Source organism: Piliocolobus tephrosceles, chromosome 1, assembly GCF_002776525.5.
Source record: "Piliocolobus tephrosceles isolate RC106 chromosome 1, ASM277652v3, whole genome shotgun sequence".
In the NCBI taxonomy this organism is placed as follows: Eukaryota; Metazoa; Chordata; class Mammalia; order Primates; family Cercopithecidae; genus Piliocolobus; species Piliocolobus tephrosceles.
In genome coordinates this window covers 170,742,229-170,761,378 of record NC_045434.1, presented here as the reverse complement: position 1 = coordinate 170,761,378, position 19,150 = coordinate 170,742,229, and the positions used below count along the sequence as shown (strand labels likewise).

The following is a 19,150-nucleotide window of genomic DNA, read 5'->3' as shown; positions in this document are numbered from 1 at the left end:
AAAGTTGGGAGTTTGAGACCAGCCTAGCCAACATGGTGAAACCCTATCTCTATTAAAAATACAAAAATTGGCCGGGCACGGTGGCTCAAGCCTGTAATCCCAGCACTTTGGGAGGCCAAGACGGGTGGATCACGAGGTCAGGAGATCAAGACCATCCTGGCTAACATGGTGAAACCCCATCTCTACTAAAAAATACAAAAAAACTAGCCGGGCGAGGTGGTGGGCGCCTGTAGTCCCAGCTACTCGGGAGGCTGAGGCAGGAGAATGGCGTGAACCCGGGAGGCGGAGCTTGCAGTGAGCTGAGATCTGGCCACTGCACTCCAGCCTGGGCGACAGAGCAAGACTCCGTCTCAAAAAAAAAAAAAATACAAAAATTAACCAGGCGTGTTGGCACACGCCTGTAATCTCAGCTACTCAGGAGGCTGAGGTAGGAGAATCGCTTGAACCCAGTAGAGGTTGTAATGAGCCGAGTTTGCACCACGGCACTCCAGCCTGGGCAACAGAAGTGAAATTCTGTCTCAACAACAAAAAAAATAAAAAAGCAAAGTTAGAGGACTAACACATCCCAATTTCAAAACGTATTACAAAACAACAATACTCAAGACAGTGTTGTACTGCACAGGACATATAGATCAATGGAACAGAATTAAGTCATACATCTATGGTAAACTGATTATTGACAAGAGTGCCAAGATCATTCAATGTGGAAAGAATAGTCTTTTCAACAATTGGTGCTGGAATACCATGTCACAAGCAAAAGATATCTACTAGTGAAAATAGGAAGTTGGACCCTTACCTCACACCATATATAAAAATTAACTTGAAATAGATCAAGGACCTAGATATAACAGCTAAAACTATAAAACTCTTAAAAGAAAACAGATACATCTTCATGACTTTAGATTTGCCAAAAGACTCGGCTATGTCACCAAAAGCACAAGAAACAAAATAAAAATATATATAAATTAGACCTTATCAAAATTACAAACTTCAGGCCAGGCAAGGTGGTTTATGTTAGCCTGCAAGCCCAGCACTTTGGGAGGCCAAAGAGAGCATGTTGCCCAGGAGTTCAAGACCAGCCTGGGCAATAAGGTGAAACCCCATCTCTACAAAAAATATAAAAACAATTAGCTAGGCAAGGTGGCGTGCACTTGTAGTCCCAGCTACTGGGGAGGCTGAGGTGGGAGGATCACTTGAGCCCTGGAGGCCAAGGTTTCAATGAGCTGTGATCATACCACTGCACTCCAGCCTGGGCAACAGAGCAAGACCCTGTCTGAAAACAAAATAAATTAAAATTAAATTAAAAACTTCAAAGTACTTCAAAGAACACCATCAAGAAAATAATCCAAGGAATGGGAGAAAATATATGCAAACCATGTATCTAATAAGGACTTCTATCTAGAATACATAAAGAATTCTAACAACTCAATAATAAAAAGACAACTCAATTTTATTTAAAATGGGCAAAGAATATAAATAGACATTTCTCTAAAGAAGATATACAAACGGCTAATAAGCACATAAAAAGATACTTGACATCATTAATCATCAGAGAAATGAAAATCAAAAACACAATGAGATACTAAAAAAAGTAGGCCAAAATCAAAAAGTCAGCTAATATCAATTACTGGAGAGGTGTGGAGAAATCCTCATCCCTGTACACTGCTGGTACAAATATAAATGGTAGAGGTGCTCCAAAACAGTCAGCAGCCGAGCGTGGCAGCTCACACCTGTAATCCCAGTGCTTTGGGAGGCCGAAGTGGGTGGATCACTTGAGGCCAAGAGTTTGAGACCAGCCTGGACAACATAGTGAAACCCCGTCTCTACTAAAAATACAAAAGTTAGCCGGGTATAGTGGTACATACCTGTAGTCCCAGCTACTCAGGAGAGTGAGGCAGGAGAATCGCTTAATCCAGGAGGCGGAGGTTGCAGTGAGCCGAGATTGCGCCACTGCACTCCAGCCTGGGTGACAGAGTGAGACTGTGTCTCAAAAAAAAAAAAAAAAAATCAGCAGTTCTTCAAATGATTAAACACAGAATTTCCATATGACCAGATACGTGCCCAGGAGAAGTGAAAACATATATGTACACAAAACCTTGTATATGAACACTTATAACAGCATTATTCATAACAGCCAAAAGGTGGAAACAACCCAAATATTCATCAATGAACAAATGAATAAACAAAATGTGGTATAACCATACGATGGAATATTTTTCAACCAAAAAAAGGAACGAATTACTGATACTTGCTCCAACATAGATAAACCACAAAAAGTGAGAGAAGGCAGTCATAAGAGTATATGTATTATATTATTCCATTCATACAAAGTCCAGAATAAGAAACTCTATAGACACAGAAAATAGATGAATAGTTGCTTAGGCCGGGGGAAGCATGCAATCCGGGAGGGTGATAGCTGAGGGGCGCAAGTTTCTTTCTGAAGTGATAAAATTGTTCTAAAATTGATGTTTGTACATATCTATGAAGAGACTAAAAACCACTGAATTGTACACTTTATAGGGTAAGTTGTATGGTATGTGAATTACATTTCAATTAAACTGGTTAAAAAATAAAAATTTTAGAAAAGAACAATGGAGCAGAGAGCTAAAAAGTCTCTTAATAAAAGTAAACAATGTTTAAATATTCTATTTTATTTTTATTTATTTATTTATTTATTTTGAGATGGAGTCTCACTCTGTCACCCAGGCTGGAGTGCAATAGCGCAATCTTGGCTCATTACAATTTATTTATTTGTTTGTTTGTTTGTTTGTTTGTTTGTTTGTTTGTTTTGAGATGGTGTCTCGCTCTATCTCCCAGGCTGGAGTACAATGGCGCAATCTCGGCTCACCACAACCTCTGCCTCCCAGGTTCAAGTGAGTCTCCTGCCTTGGCCTCCCGAGTAGCTAGAATTACAGATGCCTGCCACCATACCCGGCTGATTTTTGTATTTTTAGCAGAGGCAGAATTTTGCCACGTTGGCCAGGCTGGTCTTGAACTCCTGACCCCAGGTGATTCTCCCACCTCGGCCTCCCAAAGTGCTGGGATTACAGGTGTGAACCACCATGCCCAGTCAAAAATATTTAAATATTTTATACATTAAGTACCTCCACAGCTTTTTGGAATTGGTAGATGGCTAATATTTTTTAATGCAGGTATATCTTTTTGAGTTATTATTAATTTGGACATATGAAGTATTTTAAAGCTAGGACTAGAAATCAACTCAGTAAATTTACAATTTGCAGAATTACATTTTCCTCTCTACCTAGCCTCATAATCAAAGAAAAACTATAAGCAGCACCTAAAAAATATTTCATTTTTGAATATTTTAAATATTTATCAAACAGATATAAGTGTTCATATCAATTATACATTTAAAAACAGATTGCAAAGTTTATGAGGGTTTTTTTGGTTAATTTTATAGTGAAATGAGTCTTGTCCACTTTAATTTATGAACACTGGTACTCTTAAAATTCCTGTCCTAAGGAAGAAATTAGTCATAAAAAGCTCTGAGGTTGGCCGAGTGCGGTGGCTCACGCCTGTAATCCCAGCACTTCGGGAGGCCGAGGCAGGCAGATCATGAGGTCAGGAGATCGAGACCATCCTGGCTAACACGGTGAAACCCCATCTCTACTAAAAATACAAAAAAAGTAGCTGGGCATGGTGGCGGGCGCCTGTAGTCCCAGCTGACTCAGGAGGCTGAGGCAAGAGAATGGCGTGAACCCGGGAGGCACAGCTTGCAGTGAGCCGAGACTGCGCCACTGTACTCCAGCCTGGGCGACGGAGGGAGACTCCGTCTCAAAAAAAAAAAAAAAAAAAAGCTCTGAGGGTATAAAGCAGAAAATGTGCCAAGAAGAGACACAAACCAGGACATTTCAAGCAAGTGAAGTTTCTGAGCTATTCTGAAGTGCCAGATGGTCCAGAATCCACCCCCGGATCTTAAAAGGCCCTGCATAAAAGTGTGCCAGAAAAAAAAAAAAAAAAACAGAACAGAATGTAGAGAACAAACTAAGAATGAAAGCAATACAGACTGCAGAGAAGGGTGAAAACTGTGTATACAAACTGAAATATTTCAATCTTCTTCAAGCTCACAACTTTTAATGCCAGTTTCCTATGCTAAGTGAACTCTGACAAACTATAAATAGCCCTTGCAACCAAATTAAATATGCTTAGTTTAATCCCTTCAGAATAGCATTTTTCAGATTATTGCTTGAGTTAACCCTTGCTGCTGTCTGCTTTACCATTCAAGATCTTAAAATATAAACTAAAAATTCACTCGTTTGATTTCAAAACTCAAATGTATACATAGAAAAATAATTCAGTAATATAAGTACCACATATAACTCTACAGAAAAAAATTTATCAAATGATAGAGCAAAGGTTATCTGCAACAGCATTAATTATAGTGGACATACGTACAATGTCTGTACACATTAGGGCTTAAACTATAAAGCACACAATTAATATGCTCCAAAGACATTAAAATGATGCTTATGAAGACCACATACGAAAACACTTAAAGAAAACAGAAGAGGCCAGGCGCAGTGGCTCGTACCTGTAATCCCAACACTTTGGGAGGCTAAGGTGGGTAGATCACAAGGTCAGGAGTTCAAGACTAGCCTGGCCAACGTGGTGAAACCCCATCTCCACTAAAAATACAAAAATTGGACAGGTATGGTGGCACACGCCTGTAATTCCAGCTACTTGGGATACTGAGGCAGGAGAACTGCTTGAACCCGCGAGATGGAGGTTGCAGTGAGCCGAGATCACGTTACTGTACTCCAGTCTGGGTGACTAGACTCCATCTCAGGAAAAAAAAAGAGAACAGAATAAAAATTGTTACATACATATATATTTACATATACGTGTGTATGAAAGAGATAATAATGACATTTTGAAAACAAAAAGAAAAAATGTAAAAGACTAAAATTTAAAGAATGGTGTGGATAGTGATCTATATTCTAGCTATTTTTCGACATGTATGTTCCAAGTTTTCTTTAGTGAGTGAAGAATACTGGAAATGAAAAAACATTTAGGCCCGACGTGGTGGCTCACGCCTGTAATTCCAGCACTTTGGGAGGCCAAGGCCGGCAGATCACAAGGTCAGAAGATCAAGACCATCCTGGCCAACATGGTGAAACCCCTCTCTACTAAAAATACAAAACCCATCTCTACTAAAAATACAAAAATTGGCTGGGCATGGTGGTGCGCACCTGTAGTCCCAGCTACTCAGGAGGCTGAGGCAGGAGAATCGCTTGAACCCAAGAGGCGGAGGCTGCAGTGAGCTGAGATCCTACCACTGCACTCCAGTCTGGTGACAGAGCAAGACTCTGCCAAGGATGGAAGGACGGAAGGAAGGAAGGACGGACGGACGGAAGGAAGGAAGGAAGGAAGGAAGGAAGGAAGGAAGGAAGGGGAAGGGGAGAAACATTTAAACAAATACATAAATTCTGCAGATTAAGTATTAATAATAATACAAGCAATTCTGTTTACCAAATATCTCCTATATCTCAACAATGTGTATACATCATACATAAGCAAATGAAAGTTTAAGTAATTTGCCATGATCACTCAGAGATGTCACAAATGGCAGAGCTACAATTCAATCCAGGTTTGTCTTGTACTATATCCAGTGTTCTTCCCACTATGTAAAACTTATCTCAGTGTCCCTGGGATGAGAATCTTGATACTCTGTTAAAATATATATACAAAATATTTTACCTACTGTTTTGGAGTAGATCACAGATCTTTTGAAGTCTATTCTTGAGTCCCCTTCCTATGTCCTATGGTCAAAATTAAAAATTCTTCCTTTATTACAAAGAAAAGATAAAACAGGAATCTCATAAGAAAATGGATGTTATATCGCACAATATGGACCCTATGTACCAAAATACAATTTAACTTGAATCAAATGTTCCTACAGATTTATGTTATCCTTTCAAGTACAGTTTATCCTCTACAGTAACAACCCTGGATCCTATAAAACCATTAAGTAATTTAAAACTACATTACCACCAAGAGTTTCATCATAATCACAGGATTCTCCCATGGTACCTGCTTGCCTTACTTCTATCATCCTTTATCACAGTACTTGTCACACAAGAAAGTCAGTGTTTATCTTCCTAAAAAACTAAAAGCTATCTTCAGAGCAAATGTCATGGTCTTATTCTGTATGTCCAAGGCTTACTAGAGTAGTGACACACAGGAAGCATCTGGTAAACGTTTTCTGAAACAGAGGATCAACCATCAATACTGGAAGCACCTTCAATGCATATAATTTCATATTTTAATATATGTATAATGCTATATCTATGTTGTACTTACAGAACAAAAAAAGATGGAATGAAGTTATCAATAATCCTTAGTATAAACGATCCATCAAAATCCTAATTAAGTGCAACATTTCACAAAAATTAACAGTTCATATAACTAAAATCTATCAACTGACCTAAGACATTCTGACTTCAGAGCCCAAGATCTCTGTCATTATTTTATGCTAGTTCTCAAAAACGTTCATCTGAGGATCAGAAATCATTACAGCTAATGGTTCCAGGTTTTACTGAATAAAACAGTTTGTTTTTTAGGGAATCTCTGACACATTTTATCTTTAGTAATACAATACTGTAGAAACTCTAAGTCCAAATAATTGTGTCTGAGAGAATATTAGCTTAAAAGTAAATACTGGTATCATGTACACTAACCTTGACAAGCTTAGATTTTCATGAGCAATAAATCTGGAGGTTGCAAAATGAAAAACTACCTTCTACTATGTCTACAAAAACTCTCCACTATAACTGTGCAACAATCACTTTCTAGAGATGTGGTGTATGCAATGATAAGTAGATTTTCACATAGGAAGATGTAGTAGCCTAGAACATATGTTCAGCTATAACCAAGGAATGGTACCACAATTAGTCAGCTCTGTCAGAGCCATTTTGCCCTTAAAAATGCAGACTCATTCAATTAATATCTGAGTTGTTTAGACTACTGGGTTACAATTCTGGCTCTACCACTTAGCGGCAGTTTGACCTTGAACAAATTACTTCACCTCTGTGTCCCAGTTTTTTGTTTTGTTTTGTTTTTGTAAAACAGGGCTATAAGGATTACCAAGTTGTAAAGAATACTGAAAGGTTCACCAGGTTGTAAAGATTATTGAAAGCAGCACATGACACGTAAGTGTGCTCAGTAAGTATTACTGTTATTATCCCACTATTGACCTCCCCTCCATACACACACACACACACATCACTGAATAATTTCTTTTACATAACAATAGGGGAATGTAAGATCCCATGAATGTTCATTTTCATCCCAAAATTTGACTGAAATACCATCAATGACTATAGGAAGCAGCATAGCAAATGTCTTGGAGAACAGATGTGCCTGGGTTCAAATCTCAACTCTCCCACTTAAAATACAACCATGAGCAAGTAATACAAAAGATTAATGCCTATTTGTAGAAAGGCTATGAAGATTAAGTGAAACAATGTATGTAGATCATCTGAAAAAATTTTATTTATTAGGCGTTCTAGAAGCATCAGTCCTCTTCCTTCTCAACAGTGGCATGAGAATGTTTTCCTTCCAGGATCTCTGTACTGATACTTAGCCCACTAGATATAACTGTTCCACAACTAAAACGAGACCACACTAAGTTTCCAAACTACAGTGGAGCCGGGGGAGGGAGGAGATCACACTAAAGAAGGGAGAGAAATCACACATAAAATTAAGTTCACAATTTCAGGTTGCTTTCTCATTTAAGTTTTTTAAGCTCAATATTTATGCACAAGGAGTCAATCATGGCTCATGGCAGGCTTAAGAATAAAAATATGAAGATAAACTCTTTCTCCTGTCCTCACCCCTAGAAAGTGTATCTTATATGTCCTGATGGACCGCAAAAAGTATATAGCTAGGCCGGGCACGATGGCTCACGTCTGTAATCCCAAGCAATTTGGGAGGCCGAGGAGGGTGGATCACCTGAGGTCAGGAGTTCGAGACCAGCCTGGCCAACATGATGAAACCCCGTCTCTACTAAAAATACAAAAATTAGCCAGGTGTGGCAGCAGGCGCCTATAATCCCAGGTACTTGGGAGGCTGAGGCAGGAGAATCATTTGAACTCGGGAGGCGGGGGTAACAGTGAGCCGAGATCGTGCCACTGCACTCCAGCCTGAACAACAGAGCCAGAAGTCCACCTCAAAAAATAATAATAAATAAATAAGTAAATATCTAAACCAGTGATTTGGCCAGGCGCAGTGGCTTACACCTGTAATCCCAACACTTTGGGAGGCCAAGGCAAGAGGATCACTTGAGGTCAGGAGATGGAGACCAGCCTGGCAAACCTGGTGAAATCCATCTGTACTAAAAATACAAAAAAATCTAGCCAGGCGTGGTAATGCACGCCTGTAATCCCAGCTACTCAGGAGGCTGAGGCACAAGAATTGCTTGAACCCAGGGGTGGAGGTTGCAGTGAGCCAAGATCGCACCACGGTTCTCCAGCTTGGACGACAGAGCAAAACTCTCTCGCGAAAGTACTAAAACTTTAAAATAAAAATAAATAAATAAGCCAGTGATTGTCAACTAGAGGCAACTGAATCCTCTAGGAAATATTTGTCAATATCTGGAGATATTTCTGATTACTGCAACTGGTGAAGGTGAATAGATAAGGATGCTGCAAAACAACCTACAATGCACAGAACAGCCTCCTACAACAAGAAATTCTCCAGCCCAAAATCTCAAAGTGCCAAGGCTGAGAAACCATGATCTAAAAAACTATAAAGTACTGTAACATAAACGTCTTCCTCCAAAAAATATGTTCTTATCCTAGCATTCTTGGTCAAATTTGTATTCTTATTGCAGATTTAGTAAGGAATAAGCAGTTTGATTATTTCAGATGAAAAACTCCTGGTACTATTACATTCCCATTATCATAACCCCCAGTTTAAAGGGGGGAGGAAGTGAGGCTTACTTTACTTTTCTTTGTCTATTTTTACCACATAAAAAACAAGTTTTAAAAAGAGCCCAACCTTTATTTTTCAACTGCACCTCTGATTCATTTGAAAGCATTATTTATATCACAAAAGTGAGTTTCTTCTACCTCACTTCTATCTTACTTCTGCACAAAATATTCAAAAGTTCACATTTACGTGATAGGAAAGCACAGTATATGAGGCGGGGTACAAGGCTAGCTTTTAACAAATTGGGAAAACTATAGGAGTGGCTAAAGAAAATAAGTCACCAGTTCATTTTGTAATCACAACATGCTTAAGAGATCTCAATAATACCCAAGAGGTCTCAGTAGTTTATTTCTAATATGCAAATGAGTACACTTAAGAGGTTAAGTAATTTGCCCAAGATCACAAAACTACTCAGGGGCAGAACAGGTGTGCTCTTACAGTTACATTATTCTGCCTCTGCTCCTGAAATTTTAAAATCTAGATTTTGCAGAAGCTCTAAGAGAAAAGACTGACAAATTAAACATATAAAACAAATATTTCTACATAATCAAAGAATGCCAAAAACAAAAAAATTTCAGAGAAAAAAAATTCTGCAAAGAAGGGCAAATTTCCTAAATATAAGAAGAGTTCTTACAAATCAGTGAGAAAGAAGACAAACAGCCCATCAAGAGAACAAGTAAAAAACTAAAGTAGTTTACAAAAAAAGAAACACAAATGGTTTCAAAGAAAAAAAAAAATAAGTTCAACCTTATCCATAAATAAATAACAAACTAAAACAATGAAATTGTTTGAAATCTTTCTGATCACTGGACTGACAATAATATACATGTTGAGCAAGCTGTGGAGGAAATGACACTCTCAAACATATGTGCTGCTACAGCAGTGTTTCTGAATGTAAATGAACAATATCTTTTTTTTTTTTTTTTTGGAGACAGGGTCTTAGCTCTGTCACCTAGGCTGGAGTGCAGTGGTGCAATCATAGCTCAATGTAACCTCGAATGACTATTAGGACTACAGCTGCACACCACCATGCCCAGCTAATTAAAAAAAAAATGTTTTTGTCCCAGATGGCTCTCACTATGTTACCCGGGCCTTGAACTCTTGACTTCAATCAATCCTTCCACCTCAGCCTTCCAAAGCACTGGAACTATAGGCCTGAGCCACGATGCCTACCCCAAATTAGCAGTATATATGCAGATTAAAAGTATCCTTTGGCCCAACAATTACACCTACTAGAAATTAATCCACATGCTCACACATGTGCACAAAAACATGTAGAAGAGTATCCACTGCAGCATAGTTGTAACAAAAGATTGAAAACAAAATAAATGTCCAGTATTAGGTGGCTAGTAAAATAAATAACAGTAAGTTCACATATAGAAATACCCTGAGGTTTTGAAAATAATAAGGGAGATCTACATGTGATGATATAGAGCAATCTCCTAAATCAGTTAAAAATAATATAACAACAAAAAACTGTGAAACAATAAACAGCTTACAGAAAAGAATATACATACACAGTGCATATATTATATATATTTATTCGCATATACACAGACTATTACTGGAAATTCACACAAGAAACTGGCAAGAATGGCTGCCTCTGGGAAAGCAAATGAGGGCCTAAAGCAGTAAGGGAGACTTCACTAGCACTGTATGAATTTTTTCAAACAAGAATTTATGTTGGCTTTTTAATTTACTAACTATAAAACCTAAGTCCCAAATTCTGAGCCTCAGTATCCTCCAATCTGAAATGATAATAATAGCTTAGTTCATAGGTTATGCTTTGTAAATTATAAAGCAGCACACAAAATTATAAATTAGTCCTCTAACTGAATTGTCCAAATCCATTAATTAGTATCATTCCTCTGACCAATTTCTCTAAATCCAAAGATGAGACTGTTTAGGATGAAAACTAAGTGTAGATGTAATCTTAGAACACAAAGCTTTACTTTACACATAGTTATTGTGTATTCAATTTAAATGAATAAATTTTTTAAAATGACAGAGAAATGCTAAATCAGTTGATTACAGAAGGAATACATTCTCACTGTTGAAAACAAGGTAGATAAAAACTACAACCATGCTACTATAAAACCGTTTTTTATTTCTTCCAGTCTTTTTTCTACGCATGCTTAACTGGGTTAGATCATTTGTTGAAATAAGAAAATGTTCACTTTACTGTAATAAAGCATTCAATTTACAAGATTCTTCAGATTATTAAAAACGCCTAATAAATGTAATTGTTAATGAAGGCATACCTTGTTGATTCAACTGCTTTAAAAATGAAACTTCAGCACATGAGTTTGCCTAATGAACTCTGCCTGGATTAACTTTTCATTTATTATTTCTATCAATTCTCCAACTAACCAGACCTCTCTCAGGCCATTTACTTGGTTTTGGTTTCCAGAGTTCTGATTTTTTTTTTTTAACTTTCGTTTTAGGTTCAAGGGTACATGTGAAGGTTTGTTACATCAGTGGACTTGTGTCACAGGTATTAAGCCCAGTACCCAACAGTTATATTTTCTGCTCCCAATTTTATTAGCCCCCAAACTCACAAACAAGTGTATAAAGTGCTTTTTGTAATTCCCTGAAGAACAAGTAAAATACCTCAGATTGGGCCTTTAAAATCACACTATTAGAGATTGCAGAGATTCTGAACTACAATTCATTGCTAATGATACTCAATCTTTTTCTACCACACCTTAGTCTGTTACTAGAATTCTTTCTGCAAATAGAGTGAAAACAAAGGAATGCACTCTTAGATTATTCCTGAGAGACTCACTATTGGATAAACCTAACCGTTCCTAATTAATTTTAACTATGACAACCTCTCCCAAGTGCTGAACATTTCAAGCCATCCTTGAGAAGGGTTAGATATCTCTCCCAAGGAAGAACAGATTTCCTGAGTATATGGAACCATAATTATAGGCAAAAAAGAAAAACATCATTAATGTGCCTTTCCCATTGTAGGAACTCACATATCTGTCATGTTGAGAACAATATCACTTTTCTGCTTCTGAGAACATGTTGTAATTTTCAAACTAACCTGTATTTACTGTCATAATTGTTAAATCAGACTACTAAGATGATATGTTTATTAGCACACACTGTATACTTGTTTAAAAAATGAAACTGAAAATAAACACTACAAACTGTGAAATTATGGGAGATGTTTTCCTTTAATTTCCAAGTTTTCTGTAACAGTTATATCACTCTTGTAATTTAACAAAAAAAGCATTAAAATTGTTTTTATACCATTTATATATCAGGATTTTTAAAATTAAGTCCCTACCTAAGGGCTTTTTTATTACTTAAAAAAAAAAAAGAATCTGACCACGTAGGGAGTCCCTGTCTCTACAAAAAAATTTTAAAAATTAGCTGGGCATGGCGATGCATGCTTGTAGTCCCAGCTACTCAGGAGGCTGAAATGGGAGGATCCCTTGAGCCTCACTCTGCATCCTCAACACAGGTTGCAGGATGCAGTGAGCCAGATCGTGCCACTGTACTCCAGCCTGGGTGACAAAGTGTGATCCTGTCTCAAAAAAAAAAAAAAAAATACTTGCTAAACTAAAGCAAGAAAACCAGTATAAAACTGAATTGCTAAAAGACTATTTTAAATATTCAAATCCTATCTCAGTAAAATAAAACCTTTATCATCAATAGCACTAACTTTGAACACACAATTGTATCATCAAGATACTATTAAAGGCACTAGAGATTCACAGGCAAAAACCACGGCTTATATCCTCAAGAGACTTACTACTTAAGACAATGGCATGTGCTGACAAAAAAGAATAAAAAATACTAGGGAGCGTTGGATATGCCAAGCATATAGTACATAGAGAGAAGTACAGTGAAATAGACAGCTTTTGAAGTCCTACAGACCTTGGTTCAAATCTTAGATCCACCACTTACTAGCTTACTTACTAGCTCCTCTAATTTGTAAAACATATTGTTAGATTCTAAGTGTAGTAAAATTCCTGGCATATAGTAATACCCAAAGGGAAGTTAACAGTATTATTATTATTAGGGATACGGGCATTAGGGACTACTGGAAACGTTTTCTAAAAGTATTACATGCTTTTTTTCTAATCTAACAACAGAAGCAAAAATCAAGATCATCCTTCTTCAGGTTTTACTTCTCACTGACAAGAAGTAAACAGAACAACTAGAAAACACAACTGAATTAGAAAACATTAAGGCTGTGAAGCACTGAAGAATCCAGAGAAAGTCCACTAGGTCTATAAATCATAGAACACTGTCTATAAAACGGGATCTTAAGAGTTGGAAAGGTCCTTAGATCAACTAATTCAAACTCCTCTAGTAGAAATAAGTTCCAGGTTTTGTCTCCAAAGTCAAAGAACTGTTAACTACTTTTGTTCATGAGTATATATATCCTCAGTACCTAGAGTAATTCCTAGCACATAGTAAATGCTCAGCAAATATTTGTTGAGTCTATTTTAAAGTTAAGAAAACTGAGGCCTGGATATTTAACCCAAACCCATACAGTTAGCTGTTGCCAAAGCAGAACTGGAACTAACATTTTGGTACTCTAGTATTTTATCATCTCTAGAAGCTAGAATATAATAATTTAGGTAATTTATTCTGGTGGCTGGGGAGTTGAAGGGTTGGTTGGCAAGCTTGGAAAAAGGAAGGAAGGAAGGCATAAGCTAAAACATTTTTCACATTTTTTCCCCAAACTCAGTTTTGCTTAATTGGTAAAGGCAAGAAATTATAAACAAGATAATCCCAGTATAGTATCTAGTACATAATACGTACTTTAAAAATATTTGCTGTATGAAAATCATCATATGAACAGAAGCAGAAACTAACTTGAGCATGTTTAATCTCCATAACTGTTACAGAACCCTTTAGAGCTTTCAGTCATTCCTACGACAGTTATTAATTACTTTCTTCCAGTTAGGTACTATGGGAGAAGATGGATTAAAAGATGTCCCTGCCCTGAATGATCTCTCACTTGAGTATACCTATGTCTAAATGTGTGTGCTGGGAGGGTGGGCGGGGTGGGGGGAACAGTGGATGACAAACGGGTCAATAATGAATGTGAAACCAGGCTGCATTGTTACTTAGTGTATTGGGCTCAGGCAGTTACAAAAAATTAAAATTAAATTTAAAAACCACAAATCTGCAAAGTTTTGAAATAATAAGGAGGCACACTAGGGTATACTAGCGACTGGAAATGTTATTTTTTTCCCGTGCCTTCGTAATTCCTCTTATTGCCTCTTCATGTTTTAAAATCAGAATATTCTGAATTTACTTATTTGAATTATCAATAAAAATTAACCACCAATGTATATTCTCTCATGTGTGAGGCACTGAAGGATAATAGCTACTACTGACTCCGTTCTTACTGTGTACACATTAATACCTAAATATATAACCCAAGAACATACGTAAATTTTTTAAATGGCTATAAAACTGACAGAGCCTGAAGCAATTCTCCAGAGATGAATGATAGTAAATAGAAGCTAAAAACATGGTATTACCCAGGGAGAGAATAAAGTATGTACACAACTGAGATGCAATTTTACGGAAGTCTTCAAGAGCACAAAACCTTCAAGAAGGGAAAACTCCTGCCAGAATTGGCCAACAGAGCCAGAAAACAACAGCCTGCCAACAGGGATCTTGTTTAATGCAAGTCACTAACTACACTCTCAGAAAGTGAATACCTAAAAGTCAGTACTGTCGTTGTTCAAATTGGAGTTTTGGGAGGACCCTTCCAAACATACGTAACCAAGATTAGATCACCACATTCCATGTTAAAGGGTTCTTCCCTCCTGTTATCTGCTTGTCAGAACAGGACAAACACCACCACCACCAAATAAACTGGGAAACAGACTTCCCTTATGACACTTAGAATTCTGCAAACACGAGTTAGTTATTTTACATGAAGCATGTACGTGACTCCCAGTTTCTGAGAAAACATTTTTTTCTCTCTATCCTAGTGCTAGGTAAAGCACCCCAAAGCCTCTTAATTTTAAACACAGAAAACTCCACTGCCGAAATGTTTGCCCCTATCCCGGCGCTAAAGCCTTAGAAGCCCCGACGAATCTAGGCCAAGGAGAGTACAAGATGGCAGGGAGATACCACAATGCAGACAAGGAAGACGGGGTGGGCCCCAATCGGGAAGCACGCGCCACCAGCCCTGGAGAGAACCTTCTGAGGAGACGTGGGGGCGAGTTTGGGTCAGAGCAGCAGGAAAGGGCTGTCAGGTGTCTGTCACTTTATCATCCCGGACACCATGTTTACATTGTAATTGGCTTCTTTACAGAAAGGGAGGGACCAGGTTCCCAGCGTGAGTGATGTTTAGAGGTTTTCTGAGAAGCACAAGGACTGGACTTTGACAGGAAGCAACGAGGCAAGAGGGAAGCTCGAGAACTGGTTTTGCTGAGGATTCCCCCAGGAGAAGTGCTCCCCGGGCGGCCGTTCCTGGCACCAAGACTGGCGGAGCCACCACACCCGTTAAAGGGATCCACTGGGACAGCCATCAGGGGGGAGCCCCCCGAGGGGAAGTGGAAGTGGAAGCAGACGTGGGTAGGAAAGGCTGCATCGGGGGTCTGACCCAGAAGGAAACCTGATGAGGAGGGGGAGAGGCTGAACGGAGGAAGGGGCTGGCAGAGTAGGTAGTTGAGTAGGATGAGACTTCTTTGGAGGCGAAGCTAACTACATTAAATTGCTGGGAAGGGAGGGTTTCCGTCGGACTCTGGGGGAAAGGCAGGTCTGGAGAGGAAAGACTGGCTTGGGGGGCCTGGGCGTCCGGCTCTGGGAGGCAACTCCAACTGGGGGCGGCGCGCAGCCCGCCCAGCTAGCAAGCCTCGTGCGCCCCGGGGGTGCGGCCGGCCCGCGCGAGCTCAACAGGAGCTCACCTGCGGTGCGTGCGGCCCGGTGGGAGGAAACTTCCTGGGTGGGTGAAAGCTGCCCCCCGCGAACCAGCCCGGCACCGGCAGAGCGCGGCCCGGTCACAGTCCACTCGGCGGCGGCGCGGAGGGCGGCGGCGCAGAGGGTGGCGGGGGCCGCGCGGGGCTGGGCAGGGGGCGCCCGACGACCCTGGGCGAGGTCGCGGCGGCCGCACCGGGGCTCCGGCTCCGGAGGGCGCCTCCCGCAGTCGCACCCGCTTTCCCTCACACACACCGGCCGCCCGGCCCACAAGCCGAGAAGCTGCCCGGGTCGACGAAGCTGAGGGCGGTGGGGGAAGGGGCACCGGCCAGCAGAGCCCAGCGGGCGGGCGTGTGGCGTTACCTGTGTCAGAGAAAGCTGGGCCGCCGCAGCCATGGTGTTTCCATCATGCAAGGGAAGGGAAGGAAGGACGGGCTGACTGGGGCTCGGGGCGGGGAGAAGGCGGAGGGAGCGGCCGTAGGCGAGGCCGGGGCGGGCGTCTCCCCTAACTTCCACAACTTCCCTCCTCACGCCCGCCCCGCCCCGCCTGGCCCCGCCCGCCCGCCTGCCGGCCCGCCCGCCGGAGCAGGCCGCGGCGCCGCCCAAACCCTGGCACCGGAGTTTCAGCCGACGGACCAGAGCCTGCCCCTGGGGTCGCCTGGGAAAACCCGGCGCGGACATAAAATTAAAGCGGACGGGCTGCGGAGGCGACTCCAGATTGGCCTGTGAACTTCAGACAGGCCACCTACCTACGCTGAGCTCCTGCTTCTGAAAAATGAGGGAAATTATAACCAGAGGCCAAGTTGCTTACAAGGACTAAATGAGATAATGATAGAAAATAATAATGGCACTTTGTATATACCAGGCTCTGTACTAGACTCTTATTTTTTGAATTGTATGAATGAAGGAACTGAAACACAAGTGTCTTACCAAGGTCATATAGCTAATTATATAGCTGAATTAGAATCCAAATCTGACTGTAAAACCTTTATTTAACCATCTGCTAGTATATTGAAAAAGACGTTAAGTTATTCCCTCCCACAGCCAAAATCCATTTGGAAAGGGGAAGCAAAAATGTATTTGCCCGGTGCCTGTCACATTTAGATTGTTTAACAAGGGAACGCTGGTGCCTGTAGCACTCCTAGCTTCTCTCATTGTCCACTTGGCAAACTCCTCCTTCTTTCTCAGGGCATAATTCAAGTATTACCTCCTTTGCAAAGTATCTTTTTCTCCTCCTCATGTCAAAGTTACACACTCTCCTTTATAACCTTTCTTCTCTACCTTGTGAAGTCATCACCCTAATGACAGTTTACACCTATCTATCCCTCTAGATTAAGAGCTCCTCAATGCCAAGAACTGTTTTCAATATATTTCTATATCGTCAGACCCTAGCATTACAGTACGTGCTCAGTAAAGGCCTTCGTTCCTGCCTATATTAAACATAACACATCCTACACCTTCTGATGCTGCCAGTCTTCAGTTGGAATACCCAGTTACTTAAAAAATTCATCTTCAAAGGCTAAGAGTATATACCACCTACTTCAAGAAGCCTTCTAGGAACTCCACACCCCACCTCTAAGTTGTTCTGATGTGACCTTTTTTATACTCTGCCTTATTTGTAAGCGTTAGTTGAGAGCTTGTCTCCACCTCACTGCACTGTAAAATCCTTGAGGACAAGGGGCTGACTCACTACTATATCTCCCTCATAGTTGAGCCTACCACAGAGACCTCAATAAATGTGTTTGCCCGAATTGGTCTTAATTTCTTAGTCACGTTGGCTTCCCATGACAACAAACCACAACTCTTATCAGGCCTACACCCATTACCATTATCATAGCAGTCCCCGTGGTAGGAGGGACAACCGAACAAGACCCAGGATGGAGTTAGCCCCACCTACGTTTTTAGACTATTGGCGCCACAAGCAAACCATTCCAGAAATTTCCCCAGGAACTCCTAATTATACTCAGACCCCTTCTAGCAAAGGCTAGCTAACAAAAGCAAGCCATATAGATCTGGTGAGTAACCACTTATTCAAAAGCATCTTCCTTGGCTTCTTTTTTGCTGTTAATGTCTTTAACTGAAGAGAGAATAAGAGATACTGTTTTACATTACTTCACTTTGGTACATTTATCAGCCATAACCACAACCGATCTTTCTACTGGTGTTTTCTACTTTATATTAGCACATTTGAGCTTCACAACTCTAAGAGGAAATAATCATCTTACTCACTTTACAAATGAGGTCATGCAGGGTCACAGAGGCTAAGTAATTTGCCCAAGGTTATACAACCAATAGCCAAAGACGCATAGTATAGTGAAATAAATAGGGCTCGGACATTAGGAATATCCAGGTTCCATTCCTGGCTCTCGCATTCACTAGTTGTATATCCTTAGGGTTGTTGTGAGGATGAATGAAATAACATATATGAAAGTGCCTAAACTTGTAGCTACACAAATTATGAAATCTGAAAATCATGGAGCAAATTGCTTTGGGGAGTATAATTTCACTTGCTATTCAAGGAGACTCCTCCAAACCATATGAGATGTAAAATATTCCTCTCAGATAAATAAGGTGGAATCCCTGCTGTATAATTTCCTGGAAAGGCAGTGGGAGTTGCAAAGAGAATATTAAGAATCACTTAGAGTGTGACCTCAGGCAAACCATTTAACCTCTCTGAGCTTCAGTTTCTCATATATGAGCTTCAGTTTCTCATGTAGGAAATGTAAGGAATTATTACTGTTATAACTCTTATATGATTTATATTAAGTCAAAAATCACACCTTATCCAGGCATGGTGGCACATGCCTATAGTCCCAGCTATACAGGAGACTGAGGCAGTTGCACAGAGCACAAATTCAGCCTGGGCAACATAGAGAGACCCCATCTCAAATAAATAATACCTTGTGTGTATACAGTATTGCTTATTGCTTTTCACAGTTTATAAATGTTTTATTTTTATTTCTATTTTTTTGAGACAAGGTCTCACTCTGTCACCCAGGCTGGAATGCAAAAGCACAATCTCGGCTCACTGCAACCTCTGCCTCCTAGGTTCAAGCGATTCTTGTACCTCAGCCTCCTGAGTAGCTGGGATTACAGGCACCCGCCACTATATCAGCTAATTTATATATATATATATATATTTTTTTTTTTTTTTTTTTCTAGTAGAGATGGGGGTTTCACCATGTTAGCCAGGCTGGTCTCGAACTCCTGACCTCAAGTGATCTGCCTGCCTTGGCTTCCCAAAGCGCTGGGATTACAGGCGGGAGTCACCGCACCCGGCCACATGTTTTTATTTATAGAC

General features: G+C 40.1%; 1 protein-coding gene across 3 annotated transcripts in view; it reads right to left on the bottom strand.

Moving 5' to 3' along the window:
* The window catches only part of EPS15 (epidermal growth factor receptor pathway substrate 15), a 164,535-nt gene extending 147,832 nt beyond the window's left edge, over positions 1–16,703 (bottom strand). For all 3 annotated transcript variants that reach the window (XM_023188907.3, XM_023188925.3, XM_026454167.2), the window contains exon 1: positions 16,213–16,703. In XM_023188907.3, coding sequence (XP_023044675.2) covers positions 16,213–16,530 — 318 coding nt within the window. In that variant the 5' untranslated portion in view covers positions 16,531–16,703. The remainder of the gene's footprint in view (positions 1–16,212) is intronic.
* Positions 16,704–19,150: the final 2,447 nt, after the last annotated feature.